This window comes from Lotus japonicus, chromosome 1 (genome assembly GCF_012489685.1).
Source record: "Lotus japonicus ecotype B-129 chromosome 1, LjGifu_v1.2".
NCBI classification, from domain to species: Eukaryota; Viridiplantae; Streptophyta; class Magnoliopsida; order Fabales; family Fabaceae; genus Lotus; species Lotus japonicus.
Genome location: NC_080041.1, coordinates 29,646,503 through 29,662,859, shown reverse-complemented (window position 1 = coordinate 29,662,859; position 16,357 = coordinate 29,646,503). Strand labels below are relative to the sequence as shown.

Below are 16,357 nucleotides of genomic sequence, written 5' to 3'. Positions count from 1 at the left end.
AATTAATAAATATATTTATATGTAGACAATATTAATAATTTAAATTAAATAATGGGAAAGATTAAATTTATTAATGAACAATCTAGAAAAATAGTTTCAAAATTAAATAAATGTCTCTATAAGATATTTACTATTAACTATACTGCATGTGTGTATTATTTGAAAAATAATTTCAAATATATTTTTTGATCTATTATACAGTAGTAAAAAAAATTCCCAAGTTTTCTTATGTTATTAATAATATTTTCCTTTTCAAATTTTTTTATTAAGTCTCAGTAATATCCTTTATTTACATAAAGAGAACTCTAATACAAGTAATTAAATGCATCAGAGAAACTCTAATACTATATATTTAGATGTCTAAACACAATAATTTTTTCTATTATATTTTTATTGAAGAAATGTTTTAATATTTATTATTTATATAAGTACACTATAGTAATTTTCATATAATATTAAAAAATATCGTAAATAAACCCGTGCAACGCACGGATATAATATCTAGTTACCAGTATAGTAGTTTGGACACTTCTTTGAAAAATCAAAGTCCAATTCCAATAAATAAAAATTTGGATTTTATTGATTAAGGTTGATTGCGTGATACTACAATGGAGGGGATGGAATAGATAGACTTTTACCCGAAAATTAAATCGATCCAAACCAAACCGCGAACACACCTATCTATATAAAACTTACATTTTCCATAAAAAAAAAAACAAAATACAAATAGATAAATAAATAAACAATATGATATGAGATATTAATTTTGCCAAGTTTATGGACTGAGGCCCAGTTTGGAAGAGCTTATTTGAGCTTATCTGACAACATAAGCTCTTATGCCAGTGTTTGGGAGAGCTTATGCAAACAGCTTATGGTTTGCCATAAGCTATTTTCAGCTTATTTTCATAAGCTACTCAGGATAGCTTATGAAAAACAGCTTATGCTTATACACAGCTTATTTTTAATTTATTTCAATAAATTTTTAAAAATAACTTATGAATAAGCACTTATGTCATAAGCGCTTATGACCATAAGCGCTTAATTAAGCTGTTTATCCAAACGCGGCCTGATTCAATCGTGATTGGGTCTCTCTCTGCTCTGTTTTCTCAGGTTCTGATAATATAACTACGCATTAGCTACCAAACCACTGCGTTTGTTCACAGTTCACTTGTATTGTATTGCTACCCAATTACCATTCCACACCTCAAACTCCAAAACTTCAAACCATGGTAATGTGGGTATTTGGGTACGGTTCCTTGATCACCAAAGCAGGCTTCAAATACGATGAGCGTCTTGTTGGTTTCATCAAAGACTATCGTCGCGTCTTCTACCAAGGTATCAAAAAATTTCTCGTTTTTTCTTCACCTCAATTCCCCACAAATGCAGAAATCACAATCTCCGTGTTTTTTCGTTTGTGGGTATTTCCCTTTTAGGCTCTACTGATCACAGAGGAACCCCTGAGTTTCCTGGAAGAACTGTTACTCTGGAACCTGCTGAAGGAGAAATATGTGTAAGATTTCAGACCCCAATTTGGCATATTGATAGTTTCATACTTCATCAATTGATCATAGTCGTAGATGTAGTTGTAATCAATTGTTAGGTGAAGTGAAGTGTTTATGAAGAGATTTGCTAGCGTGTGTGCAAGCAAATCATGATGTGACTATTGGGTTTATGTTTGAGAGGCTGTTGAAAATTTATACATTGCCATATACTTGTATCTTCAATGTATCCTTATTTCAGAAAAAAGGAGTGGTGTTTCGCCGGATAATATTTTAATATGTGTGTTGTGCTTACTTTGGATGTGTCTGTTATGAAGTTAAACAGAGATATAACTTAAGTTTTAAATTGTGGTTGTGATAGCTGTTGTGGTTACAGTTTTGTCATGATCATCGATATTGCAAGAGATTGTGAGTTGATGCAGCTGCAATTGTGATTGCGATGAGATTAAAAGTCTTGACATCGCAGCCACAACTGCAGTTGCTGATCGCAATTTAAAATCAACCCCTTCTTCCAAGAAGTGGGGTATGACCATAACTCCATAAGTACCCTGAATTTTGTCCTTTAAGGAAATCAAAACAAAATTTAGCTTGAGTAATGGTTGTTAAAGCAGAATTACATTTCAATTTTGCTCAATCTTGTTTCGACATTTAACTTTTATCTTTTCAGTTAATTTCTTTGGCCTTCTTAGTATTTCATGTTTTTCACTAAAAGTTTTCTTGAATTTTCTGTTATAATATAATCTTCAATTTCTTATGAGTCAATATTTGAAGTGGATACTTGCTCTCTTTTGCAAGGAGACAGTGGGGAGCTGCTTACAAGATCTCAAATAAGGAAGATCAAGAAATCGCATTAACGGTATGTTTTTTGAGATAGTTACATCAAATTTATATTCCTCTGCTTCAACTAAAGTTCAAACTAATGATATTATTATTCTTTTTTCCCCAATGACCAACTTACTAAGTCCTATATGCCATTTATACTCACTCAGCTTAGGAAATGAATTTTTGTGATCTCCTTATTGATTTGTGCAAGGAATTTTGCATTGCTATGTACTAGGAAGTGTTGCGGTATACTGTGTACTGTTTGAAATGATGATTATGATATTCAATTCCAACAACAACAACAACAACAACAAAGCCTTTAGTGTGACTTCTGCAAGTGATCTGCACACATACATATCCAAATCACTTAAGTTGAGAGACTCTATTACCTTTTCTATTATAACTGGTTGTTCAGTCCCAACTTTTTCTCTGATTGTTTCATAAGTAATTCAATCTTGTTTTATGTGTCTACTCATCCATCATAATATTTCCACCTCTACAACATTGAACTTAGTTTCTTTTTTACCTTACTGCACAACATCAGGTCATGTAAAACATCATACTACCCGTTTGGATGCAAACTAAAGAGCACGTATTTGACCTTATTTAGTGCATTTTCTAGTAGATAAGCTCCAATAAGCTCGTATGCGAACGGACTCATAGTCTATCACAAATTACCCCTGAAGAAGTCATCCCTTTACCTATCCTTCCCGAATCCTATGGTTTATGTCTCCTTCTATTTTATATGATGGATAACGGATACTTAAATTGTGGAACTTGTGGTATGTTGTCCAATTTTCACATCCAAACCTATCATCATTATGCATTTCTACTTTTTTTTTTCTTTTATGTGAAATAAAGGAGGATTGAGCTATTTTCTTTAAACCTATCATTTGAATCCAAATGCTTAAGTTGTTGGGATTGAGTTGATATTTCATTGGAGGTTCTTAGTTTAAGCTGTAGTATTGACTTCGTTCTATACTAAGTAAATTGTTCATGGTATTCGACATAAGCCTAGAAGATAATCACTAAGTCTTATTGAACAATGATATCAACATCACAATGAGGCCCATACAGGAAACTAAAAATACAGAAGACGAAAAGTTTGTCTTGTACAGCACTTAATGTGATTAATTAAAAAAGAGAGGCTTAAGCCTCTGTTATGCCTGAAAACTATGTTTGTGCTAGCACCTCTTGAGATCAGGGGCAGAACCAGAAAAATCAGTTAAGTGGGGGGGGGGGGGGGGTGGTGGGGGGTGGGTGGGAAATTAACACATTAGGCAATATACGTTTAAGATATTGGCTTAAATTCCTACCCCTTTTTAATGCCCACCGATTTAACAGCCATATATTTATGTAATATTTCAGAATTTGCATAAACTCTTTACAAAGTTGACTGTATCATTTGGAAATTGCATTATGCTCACTTAGAATCTGTTGATTTGGTGTATGGTACTCCTCAATGTTGGTAGGAGCCCACATCTTTGCTTTTACTGTACTTAACAAAATCATAAAAACAACAGTTCGCTCATATTGGCTTTCTATCTTTCTTTCTTTTATATTAAATGTCAAAGATTGGTATGTTTAAGTGTATTTACTGCACAGTATCTGGAAGTGAGAGAGAAGCAATATGACAAGAAGGAATATGTAGATGTTTTCACTGTAAGTGCCATAGTCCATGATTTTTTAAGAGTAATTAAGTACTTTATTTAGATCTGCTTTATCATAGTAATTATTCCACTTATGATTTTTTTTAATCTACTAAATTTGTTTCAGGAGGTGAATGCTACAACGCCAGCGATTTCTGGGGCTTTGGTGTAAGTGAAAAAAAAAACTTATTAAGTTTTTCACTTTTTGCAATGTTTTTTTACCAGAGTTAACTAGATCAGTGTGAACACTTTACAGATATATAGCTTCTCCAAACAAAAAAGTTAACGTAAATTATTTAGGCCCTGCATCTGTTGAAGATATTGCAAGGTATTAAATTCTTTCACCATCATGTATTACTGTCTTAGTTTGTTGATAAACTTAAACTTGAGTGTTGAAGATTATTATTATTGGTTTGGATATCATGGCTTCAAGAAGCCTATGAGTTAGTCTTTTAAGCATGACTTTTAAACAGGCTTGGTTACTGAAATTCTCGAAGGTGATGATTAGTTGGTTTTGATTCTCACTGTTATGATGCACTACTGAAGGTGCCTCTAGATTAAGGTTGCCTTAATATATGGCCATACTGAATTCTCTATCTACTTTGTAGGTACCGTTTGGAAAAGTTTATTTGAGTTTATCTTATAGCATTAAGCATTTATGCAAGTGTTTTGGAGAGCTTATGACTACTTAGAAGTTGTTTTGAGCTTATTTTCATAAACTGATCAGATTAGCTTATGAATAAGTGCTTATACCTATAACTTAATTTAAGCTTACTTCAATAAGCTTCTCATAAGCGTTTAATTAAGTTGTTTACCTAAACGCACCATTCAGTTTTTATGTATGGTTCATGTATTGTACCTATGTTTTTATGCCTTGTGGAGATATAGACTCATCACTCATAAAGATTTAACTTTGTCCTATTTCTTTTTTCATACTACAGACAAATAGTTCAAGCTGAAGGACCCACAGGACCTAATAGAGAGTATCTTTTCCTACTTGAAAAGGCTCTCCTTCAAATAGGTGAAGTTCTCTTTAACTGGAGTTCACTTGTCATTTGAATTGTTCTCTCTAAAATTTCCTTTATTTACTTCATTCTCCCTTTTCCATTTTATTTATCAATTTTTAGGTTGCAAAGACAAGCATGTCATTGATCTTGCAAATGAAGTAAGGCGTATTATTTCAGAGGAGCCCTGAATGCTTCAGTGTGTTCTGTTATTAGCATTGAACATTCAAAAACTTTGAGCAGCCCTTTATTTATATATCCATTGGAAACTCCAATTCTTTCAAGAATGTCAGTGGGTCATAATATCTAGCTCTAGTTATTTATACTTCTCATGTAACATGTCGATTTCTTTGTTTTTTTTGTACATATCGATTTTATTTCATATAATGGACAGCCATATATTGAAATGGGGGCAAAAGCTATTACCACCCCCTTATCTATATCCATCATCTGCAACTAAAAACTACCTAAATTTTAAAAATGATCTTAACTTTGGAAACATTTTGGAGTTTAGATTTCGGAACTCTAAATTGTCATATCATGATTCCTGAATTTAATTTCTGAAATTTTTGTATGAATATGTTTTGGGAACTAATTTCAGGTAAGTACTTTTCCAAAAATATGTATCACTGGAGTCTAGTTTCTGAACTTGTGAAAACTGTTCCAGGAACTATAATCCAGAACAGATGAAACTCAAACCAAATTTGTGATTTGTGAAAACATGTGAAACATTGTTTTAAATTCGTTCTTTCATCTAATTCAAGTCATTGAAAATTATATTTGTATTGTGAAAGAAGGTTAAATATATAAATTCAAGTCAAATAGAAAGTCTTAGATTACATTAAATACAAAATTATTTACAAAGTCATATTAAAATAGAAAAGCATCTATTATGACTTATGAGAATGTGAATTCTGATGCGTTTTTTCCCCAACGATATGCCATGTCCTCTTGTCTACTAGGAGCAACCTCTTGTGTACTAGGAGCAACTAGATCCATGGCCTCTTTCTTGTAGATTTGTGCACGCCATTATGCCTTCCTTAGGTCCTCCATTTTCTTCCGCGTCAACTATATTAAGATATTCTTGGAGCGTCGGGAACTAACCCTAAAAAACATAATTTTATATTAGGTAAAAAGTGAAAAATATGAAATGAAATAGGTTACTATGATGAAGAATAAAGTAACATGGGCATTTGCCCTACAAATGAGGAAAAAAAAGAATAAAGTAACATATATACTTCTATGGAATTCAGGGGTACCAAAATGTGGTGTGAGACTCGGCGATAGCACTCAACCAAAACAGCCACAATAATTTCAAACACAAATCGTAAAGTGTGCGCTTAGATTCCAACTGAATTCAAGGCAGATCTATGTTAAAGTAAACGTGTTAAAATTCTGTTTTTTTTATTCACATTAAACTCAAATACGTGAAATTACGTTTGTGTTGGCTCTAACATCAAAACAAATAAGCACAAAAAGAGAGAAAGTTAACGTTGGACGAGTTCTAGAGTATCAAACAAATGAGGAGTGCTAACAACACACTCTCTTGAATAGGGATATCCACCATATTGTTTCAGTCGGTTTCAGACCAAGATTATCGGTTGAAAATACCGAACCATTAGGTCTGCCACTGTCTGTTCATTGACTATAATTGTTTGGGTTTAGTTTCGTCGAGTGGCGATTTTGCCAAGTGGTTTCGCACGGGTTGTCGCTCCCGAAAATAATTGCAAAAAAAAAACAGAAAAAGAAGAAAAAAAGATGAAAGAAAAAGATCCATGCAACACAACACAAAAAAATGCTAAGAAAATGCTAACAACAAAAAAGCTAAACAACAAATCCATACAAATCAAATAACCCAAAATCCCAAAAGCATGGGAGGGTTCTGCAGAAACCATCTTCTTGCATGCTCAAATTTCAACCCCAGAGGTGAATCCATTGTGCGGCAGAGCAGGGAGCATAACCAGAACGTTGACTACGCGACAGGCACATGGTTTGTCGTGAGTGCTTGAGTGAGGAGAGAGAAGAGAACACGGTGAAGGAACCCAAAACTAAATATGAACCTAGAACCGTGGAGGAACCCATAACCTACCTCCGCCTTGATATGATTCCCTACACCGTTATGAGATCGCCTCCATTTTCTATCTACAACTTCAACTCCTTAGGTAAGATAAAGGAGTAAGTATTTTAGGAGATGTGGATGAGGAGATTAAGCTTCCACATATCTGTGACAAAGAGTAGAAAGGGTGAGGACAACGTTGTTGGTGAAGACAGTGGACGTCGTTAATGTCGAAGACAATGAAGACAACGAAAGATAAGGGATGTGGATTATGGCACTACGGCTAGGGTTTGCAATGGTTGGGAAGGGGAGAAGAGACATGGACAGGTGGTGGAGGCTCTAGGGTTTGTTGGTGAATGAGAAAGAAGAGCAAAGGCTAGGATTTTTTAGAAGGTGTTTGGGCAGCCCTCTAAAAACTAAGGCTTTATAAGGGTTGGGCAGCCTCGCACACTCATAGTCATAAGAAATGGGCATGGCGCAAGTTCTTTTTCTATTGTTATCCGGTCAGTTCGATCGAGAAGGAGCCCATACCGAAACCGACCGCGTCGGACCACGTCAAACCAACTTTAATCATTCGTGAAACCTGTCATCCGACCCAACCCGCTCGGCTACACAAAATAGACCACAGTTTTTTCGGTTACGGATCGGGCCGACCTTCTTGGACAACCTTGTACTTTTGAACACATTATCTCACAAACTCTTGGTGATTGGTCTATTTCCAAAATAGCCAATGTATTTTCTCTCTCTTATTAAAATAATTAAAAATAAAGTTGAGGATCAAAATTACGAAACAAGAATATTAGGGACCAAAACTGCAAAGCCCAAACATAATAAAATAAGAATCATGCCCGGTAATCAAAACGACAAAACCATCTCCTCTTTTCTTCGAATATTCTCTCCTCACAACACGAAAACGACGACGACCTGTTTCTTCGTGAAAATTGAATTCCAATTAGGGATTTGCATTCAACGACTCACCCAATTTTGAAGATCCCAATTCTACAACCATGACTGGCCACCACGCCCTAGAGATGACCAAGACGGTGCTTGAGGTCGCCGACGTCGCGTGGTCCGCCGTCGAATGCGGCCATCACCTCCGCCACCACAATTCTCCCGCCACCGCCGACCAAAACTGCCCCTCCGACCAAGACTCAGAGCTGCTCCGATCCGAGAATCGACGCCTCAGAAATTTGCTTGACCAGAATCTGAAGCTGCTCCACAACCTATCTGAATCACCTTCCTTCCTCAACAATTGCCCTCCCGATGTATATACATATATACCTTATGTCCCTTTATTCTATGTTTCTTAATAATTTAATTTCATCAAAAACAAAATAATTTTCTCTAATTTTTTTTTTAATTCTGTGGCCTAAAAATGTTATTTTTTTAATTGGGTAGTTGATAATTGGATAGAAAATAGTTTAATTCAATCAAAGCTAATTTCTTGGAAAATGGGTGTGTTAATCTGCATGGTATTGGTATTGTTTAATCATGTTGTGCTATGTGATTTCATGTACAATCACAAAATAGTAAGCAGTTCCATATTTTGATTCCAAGGGTTATTAGTTTAGTTGCATTGTGTTGTGGGTGTAGCTATTATGTTTTTTTCCTTGTTACTATTTATGTTTTGGGGGTTATTTGGTTTCAGTTGCACACTCGGTTAGTTGCGACAGTGAAGTCTGATGAGTACCTGACTCGGCTCAAGTTCCTACAACAGGAAACTGCGGGCGGAGGAAATCAATTTCCTTTTAAGGAGGCCACAGGTATTCAGTTAGGTTTAACTGCTGTTGAAGGGATGCCTTGTATGTGTTGAACTATTTGGATATTGACGATATTTCTGGTGTTTCTGGTGGCGTTTGACAGAGGTTGATTATCGTTCCGCTGACATTTTGATCAATGTTGACTCAAAAGAACCTAGTTGGTGGGTTTGGGTTACAGATGAGATGGATCCTAGTAATGTAGAGGAAACGAGTGGAATTGATGATGAGAATTACTTAGTCATCGGTGAGGAACATGTGATTGAAGGAGTTGCCAACTTTATGGCCAGATGCATTGTGTCAAACCCAAAAGCTTTGGTATATATACATATGTATCTACTTATATACATTGTTATTTATTTTGTCTGATTTTTCTGCTGCATCCTTACATTATTTGCCTCCTTATAATTGCAGAAGTTGTCACCAGAGGAACTACAGAAAAGTAAGTTTGCTATCAAATTATTATGTCTTGAAGGGTTTCCTTTTATATTTCCTTGACTAAAATCGTAAGAAGGATCTGGATTTGTAGCTTATAATCTGCTCTTGCTCAATTGGCTTGGATATATTTTCTCCTGTCCATTTATTTTTTATACTGGATATGGAACTATTGTTTATAGCAACTGTAAAACTGTTTTATCTATCATCTAACGTCTACTGTCGAGTCATTGCGTGATGTCTATTGCCCATCACGAATAGTTTAAGCACGTAAAGTCCCCTTAAACATGCTGGATGAGGAAAATACTAATTTCTGAGATAATCACATAATGATTTCCTTCTTTTTGTTTTCTAGATTTCATTTTTTATATCAAAATTTCTTATTCCATGGAGCTGTAACCATTGTCTTGCATTCTAAGTTCAATGCTTCTTTTGTAGACTTCCTAATTATTTTATTTATTTTGCCTCAATCATTGACAATACTTGCATTGATATGATTTTGAATGCCGTCTCCAACTACTCACATTTTGAGGTTGTGACTAAGTAAGAAAATGTTTGTCTAATTATCTGATGACAGCTCTATCAAAAGCATTGTGTGGTACAAGCAAACTGGAAAAGATTTTAGATATTTGGAGTGCTGGAAAGATGTTTTATGCTCTGTCTACCTGGGGACTTGCTTTGGCTGGGTAATGCTCTCTCTCTCTGAAACTGAAACTGATAATGCTTTCCAGAACACACTATATACCTGACTTTTCTTGGCCATGACAGACAGATATATGGCTTAATGAGAATTAAAAAAGGTTTTTAAAATAATCCAATGCTTCCTTTTGCTGTGATATTTTAAATGCAAGTCTTACTATTATTTAAGAGAAACAAAAAGGATGGATTAGAATAAAGTGTGGGGTTTGGTTTATTTGAAGTGAGTACTTTATAGAATAACGTGTTTGGGCAATAATCACTGATTTAAAAGTCAACAGTTGAGATAACTTCTAGTTTGTGATGCATGTGTATATTCTTAATCATGATCTCACCATTGGTTTTTCAATGTAAAGAAGTCAATTTCTTGTTAATGAGTATCTTCGTCTACGATCTACCCCAAGAGGTATATATGAATAACATAAAGAGTGTCAGCAGGTACCTACCTCCTCATTGTAACCCAAATGACCTCACCTAAGGAGAGCGAGGGGGGGGGGGGGTGAATTTAGTTTGAAAAACTTCTTCAAACAGGTTGTGGATATCCTTATATTTGAAAGTTAAGTTGGATGGATATCCTTAGCCATTTTCATTTACACACATAATCTTGCATGCTTGTGTTAGCATTTTATGTATGCAAATCAACATATTCTAGAGAAAAGTTTTCAAAGTTTATACAGATCAGTATGCAAGATATGATTGTGGAGAGAGATTATGAAAGGTTATACAGATCAATCCTCTTTAGGACTTTGGTTGGATGTTTCATTATCAATAACTTCATATTTTTTAATCTTATTACCTAATTTTGCTTTTCTCGGTCAATATAACGAAGCTGTGATCATGTTGACATTATGTGGGGTGTCTCTGCTGTATTCACGTTTCAGACTTTAATTTCTAAGTTAGAGGTCTTTATTTTGGGGGTTGGGCTAGATTAAAGAAGGGTTTCTCACCCTTCAAATCAAGGAAATTATGTTGGTTTAAGAGAAATGCAACATCCCTAGGAACTTGTTTGACGAAGTTTATCCTTGTTTTCCTGTACTGGTCAATGAGTTTTAGCCTTTGTTCTACTTCAGTACAACTAAGTGCTGCTAAAACCTATGTCAATGTCAATATATTCCTTATTAACATTTTTTCGTTGTTTCTCTTATTTAATATTTTGATAACAGGCTGTACCAAAGCCGTGCGTTGTTAAAAGTTGCCGCACATGGTGTTCATTCAGGCAGTAAACTCGCTCTCAAGTGTCTCTGAAGATGTCTGTTCCATGACCATGGGAAGTGTACAATGAATAGTTATGGAGCTTATAGTGCCTTGTTTGAGTCTAAACCAATTTGTTTATTCCTACAAGGTCTGATCTAGCTCATGTAAATAATTTGTAAATGAAATTGTTTGCTTTTTCTTGTTGTGAATCCTTCATTGGCTTCTAACAGTGCTGCTGATTGTGGTACATTGTATTGGATATTTAATATTTAATTATGGAGTGATTTAATGCTTGTTTTTCTCTTTTGCTCCCCTTGAAGACTTCTATCGTTAGATGCACTGGATTTTCTTGCGGAAAACAGGTGTCGTTAATGTCTTTAAACCATATGAAATCACACCTGCAGTTGAGCTTAGTTTTTGGGCAAATTCTATTGATCTCTTATTAGATTTATCATATATATCTGGGTGTGTTCTTGGTGATGATTAAAGAGGAAGAAGAAAGGAATGAAGATAGGGTTTGGATGAAGGTTTTTTTTTTATAATGAAGGTGAAAATCAATAATTTTGTTTTTTGGTCCCTCAATAATCCATGCAGGCATTTAAAACTGGAAATAGATTCCACATCATTTGTGATCTATTGATGACTACGTGGGTGTATTTTAAGGAAAGTTTTTTTATGGATCAAAACCAATAGTTCACTATTTTACAGGGACTAGAGACTTATTTAACCCTTTATTTGTAAGAAGTGAAACACCGTGCCTCACTCAATTAGATTGTCCAAAAGTTCAAAATTAACTTCCAGTCACAACGATTGAATATTCAAAAAATATCATTCCTTCATTCTTGGTGGTTTTCCCTTCATCATACACTCTAGTATTTACCTACACACTAGCGTTTTTATCCCGTGCGTTGCACGGTGAATATTGATCTCATTATTTAGGCACGTAATAATGAATTGACGATCGCAAAAATGAGTATTCAACCAAACAAAATAACAATGAGTATCACACAACTTGCAAAATTTGAAAAAAACTTAATATATTTAATCATAAATATTTTGTCAAAAACATTTTTAAGATTGTGAAAAACATACTTAAATTAGATGAAAAATTATTACCAAGAGTTGCAAAAGTGGTAAGAGCTATGAGACATAAGGGTCGAAGGGTAATAAAGAGTTAGCAAAAATTATTAGTGTTTACATGAATTATTTTTTATGTAAAATGTTTTTTCCCGTGGAAGTTTTTTATAGGATGTGTGTATACATATACATGTATTAATTAGTTCAAGTACATAGTTCGTACAGTATAGTACATACAACCGTATTTCTAAAAAACGTTTTATACAAACATCTTTATTTTTTAATTTTCCACACACGCAAATTATGTTTAATTATTTTGACTTTTTCGAAAATTAATGACTTTGTAATTAGGGAAATAAAACTTACTTGGATTAATTATTTTAGAATCATTAATCACCTTAATTATTGCTTTAAAATTAGAAATCATTAATTATAAATAAAGTTAATAATTTGGCTCATAATTAATTGCATGACTATTTGAATTTTTGGCCTAGTATTGATGTGTAATAAAATAATTTTAATTCAATTCAATTAAATTTATGTTAAATAAGGAAAACAACCTTTTCTGTTTTTTAAATAGTAATTAGTATTAAATATTATATTATGATTTTTTTAAATATGTCAACGAATTAAATGTTTAAAATTGTCAATGATACATAATTAAATTAAGTGATAGTAATCAATGGTTATAATTAAACTGTTTAGAATTAATCAATGAAATTCGAAAAAGAATTTTCTTAAACAAATTGTCATTGCATTAAAATAAAAAAAAATTCTTTCAAATGTGATTTAAAAAAAATGAATATACCATTTATTTTAAAAATTAATTGCATCATATATTTTATAAAAGAATCTGGCCATGATTCCATCATTTATTCGTTCAAAATTAAAAAAGTCAAGCATATTGAATGGCCCGCATGGAATTGTGGAAATTTGATTGAAAAAACGTGGGATTTTCAAATATGATTGAAAAAATGTCAAGCAGCAAAACGTGGAATCACGGGTGAAAAAGTCAAGCATTTAACATTCAGATATCTGATTGCCAAAACAATAGTAACGCTGTGGTTGCATTTAATACTAATTTTTCAATTCTGAATGTTTTTTGTGTTTCTTGTGCAAATATGGCCCTTTTAATTGTTTTATGGTTGTGGGCTTTTGGTGGGCTGTGCATGAATTGTATTTGTGAGAGTCCATTTAATAGGTGCTAATTTATTAGGTGACAAATTAGAGGAAAATGGATTTGTATAATTAAAAATAATTAAATATGTGTATTAATGCCTGTATTTAATGTGCGAAAGTCTCTCTGGCTGTGACACTTGTCAGCCAGAGAGATGGGTGTGAGGAAAGTCATTCTTAGAGTGTCATGTGTTATAATGTTGTGGATAACGATTTTCTTTTATAAAGTATATAGATGAACATTAATCATTTCAAACCCTTTCACATAATCAACAAATTGCAATACCTCCTTATCACTTTTTAATGGCATCGGTCCTTCAAACAATCCATGTTTAGGATGCTTACACCACTATCAATGCCTCACACCTTATACTATGAAGGTCGGAACTCATCCCCACTGCCATTTTTGCCCGACATCATCCACCATTCACTACCACCGCCACTTAACGCCCACCACCGCTTCTCTTGCCACTACGGCACTGAGTACTTAGCACCCTCAATTTCAATCAGCATCTGGAACCTTCCATTACCCAACACCCTACATCCTAATAGCAACTCTACACCATCCACCAAAGTTTTTTTTTTTGCCCAAGACCTTCCATGGCATATGATGGAGGGTATTAGGTGGTGATATTGGTAGTCGTGGGTACTGAGTGGTGGTGGAGGCTACCATGCGGTCTAGTGGGGTTACAAGGTGACAATGACAACGATGATTAAAAGGGTCACGACAAAAGTGGAAGTTGTCGTGTTGTGGTGGCGGTGGTAAATGATGCATGCATGACAATGCCCGATGGCGGTGTTCGTGAATTGATAAAGTTGACAACAATTTTTAAAAAACTTAAAAACTAGAAAAATCAGAAACTGAAAATTCATATTAATTTCAATTTTTTTAAAACTTAAAACTAAACATAATTTCGAATGAAAATGATGACACGCGACATTTACGATTTTTACATAATAGTAATATAGAATACCTCGAATTGGTATATAATATATGTAGTTCTTGACAACTAAAAGGCATTATTTTTATTTTTTGTTTTTTTATCTATCATGTTTATTATAATTAAAAAAAATAATATTGTTCAAATTATCAAAAGTTATAGGATTAAACCCAAGTTCCCTTTAAAAAGAAAACCCAGATTAAAGTGATCAATAATTCAGTATGACATCTTTAAAAAATAAAATAAAATCAGTATGACATGATAGCAGTTTGAAGAAAGCTATCACTCCCTCCAAAAAATTTATATATTTAATAGATTTTCTCTGAAATAAACGCTTTTTGTGTTCTGGTACACTCCCAATTTAAAAAAAAAAAACCCTAATCTATCGAATTATCCCCAATTCGCTCTCCTCCGATGAATGATCCGGTCGAGCTCGCCACACCTAAGCGCCGAGGAAGAGGCAAAGAAGATCAAGGATCACCGGCCGGCGAGAGCAGCAACACAAAATTGAAGTCTCCCGGAAAAGTCACTCCTAGAAAGCGAAGTTCCAAGGTAAAATTACTCATTGCTGTTCTTGTTAAATTTATTTTCAATGCTGTTAATTGTTAGCATGCATTGTGGTGAATTTAGTGTAATTCACTGTTTGATTGAATATTTGCACTTATTTTTGCTAATTTGCATTGAATTTGAGACTTTGAAATAGAATGGGATAATTGAGGATTTGGTTTTCTAATGTATGGGTTTATTTAAGCAGAATAGCACCCCAAAGAAAAATTTGAAATTTAATGGAATTAAGGAGGCGGCGTCACCTGATTCGGCTCGGAAGATTGATTTGCGGTTGGAGGCGAAGTTATCAGCTGAGGTTAGTGCAACTCAGCTCACTCTATAACCAAGATGATTTTTTTCAATTTTTTATGACCTGTTACAATATTGTCATTGAATCGTTGTGAGCGTGTAACTTCTGTTTCGTTGCTGCTTATGTTTGATGTGATATGAGAATCTTTTTATTGAGTTTTTTCTATCTCTTTTTGGATCAGGAAAATTCAAGGTTGTTTGCTGGACGGCAAATACATCCATTCTTTTCGTCTTGGAAGACGGGAAAGAAGTCTCAGGAGCCGGCTGATTCAGAACATGGTTTATCTGAAGCTAAGAGGGAGGGTGGAAGAACTACCTGTGATCCTACTCTTGTCCATGTATTTGAAGATGTTCAGGTACGGTTGTTGCATTCATGATTTGATGTTACTCTAGAATGATCAAAGGTAGCTTGATTTGGGATAAGCTTTGGTGCCTAAACTAAAACTCTAACATCTATTTGGGGTAAAGCACATGGTCGTTGTGATGGGGTTTTACTATCATGATATCATCTCAATACTTTTATTCTTTTCATGCATACTTACACACAAGTATCAAAGATAGATAAATATCCCTGCTTTCTGGGTTTTACATTCTGTAATTTCATCATTTGAGTTAGGGATGGAATTTGTAAATGCAGGAAGATACTTCATCTCTGGACTGGAGTGACTGGACATTTTTGGGGGATACCACTGTTGTGGAAGAAAGTTTAAATTTACCAGTTTTGGTGGGTTCTGTTGAATCCTTAAATTTTGATAACTTTCTTAGTGCTTCAAAACCCTCACATGCTTCAATTTCTGGAAATGCCTGGTCTTGTTCCAATCAACTTTCTATACAACCAGATAATATGCTGGAAATATCTCCGGGAAACGCAGCTGTGCTAGCTAGTGAGCAAACAATATGCCCTTCAAAGCTAGAAGAGGCCAACATGGTATATAATTTATTGTGTTAATCTAATTAATGCCTTCTGTTTCTAGTAACTTGCCCTCTTTTCACAGCCGTAGGTAATTACTGAAAGCTAGAGAAGTTATGGTCCTCGCCTTCATACTAAAGGTTTAACTGTTGCCAAAAATTATTGCCAGGACTTGGAGGGGGATGAAGTCTGTACTGTATCTGGGCAAGCAGGCATTTTCAGAAATTCAGATGCTGAGCCTCTGAGTAGATTTCTTCAAGAAAGGTTAACACATATGTGATCTATA

The 16,357-nt window shown here is 34.3% G+C and overlaps 2 protein-coding genes across 2 annotated transcripts; both read left to right on the top strand.

Annotated features, from left to right (window-relative positions):
* The first annotated feature begins 1,089 nt into the window (after positions 1-1,089).
* On the top strand, positions 1,090-5,416 carry LOC130734353 (gamma-glutamylcyclotransferase 2-3). Its single transcript, XM_057586718.1, has 8 exons — positions 1,090-1,335; positions 1,434-1,510; positions 2,302-2,355; positions 3,927-3,983; positions 4,098-4,138; positions 4,227-4,298; positions 4,912-4,991; positions 5,098-5,416. The coding sequence occupies exons 1-8, from the start codon at positions 1,227-1,229 to the stop codon at positions 5,163-5,165; spliced, it is 558 nt and encodes a 185-aa protein (XP_057442701.1). The 5' UTR covers positions 1,090-1,226; the 3' UTR covers positions 5,166-5,416.
* A 2,472-nt stretch (positions 5,417-7,888) lies between these two features.
* LOC130734352 (uncharacterized) lies at positions 7,889-11,413 on the top strand. Its single transcript, XM_057586717.1, has 6 exons — positions 7,889-8,295; positions 8,679-8,793; positions 8,894-9,105; positions 9,202-9,229; positions 9,800-9,908; positions 11,082-11,413. The coding sequence occupies exons 1-6, from the start codon at positions 8,038-8,040 to the stop codon at positions 11,161-11,163; spliced, it is 804 nt and encodes a 267-aa protein (XP_057442700.1). The 5' UTR covers positions 7,889-8,037; the 3' UTR covers positions 11,164-11,413.
* Positions 11,414-16,357: the final 4,944 nt, after the last annotated feature.

Excerpts from the sequence above, each read along its gene's own strand:
- LOC130734353 (XM_057586718.1), top strand. The coding sequence starts at position 1,227 with ATGGTAATGTGGGTATTTGGGTACGGTTCCTTGATCACCAAAGCAGGC. Across the intron at positions 1,336-1,433 it reads TCGTCGCGTCTTCTACCAAG|GCTCTACTGATCACAGAGGA; the intron begins GTATCAAAAAAT and ends TTTCCCTTTTAG. Across the intron at positions 1,511-2,301 it reads CTGCTGAAGGAGAAATATGT|TGGGGAGCTGCTTACAAGAT; the intron begins GTAAGATTTCAG and ends GCAAGGAGACAG.
- LOC130734352 (XM_057586717.1), top strand. The coding sequence starts at position 8,038 with ATGACTGGCCACCACGCCCTAGAGATGACCAAGACGGTGCTTGAGGTC. Across the intron at positions 8,794-8,893 it reads TCCTTTTAAGGAGGCCACAG|AGGTTGATTATCGTTCCGCT; the intron begins GTATTCAGTTAG and ends GGCGTTTGACAG. Across the intron at positions 9,106-9,201 it reads TGTCAAACCCAAAAGCTTTG|AAGTTGTCACCAGAGGAACT; the intron begins GTATATATACAT and ends TTATAATTGCAG.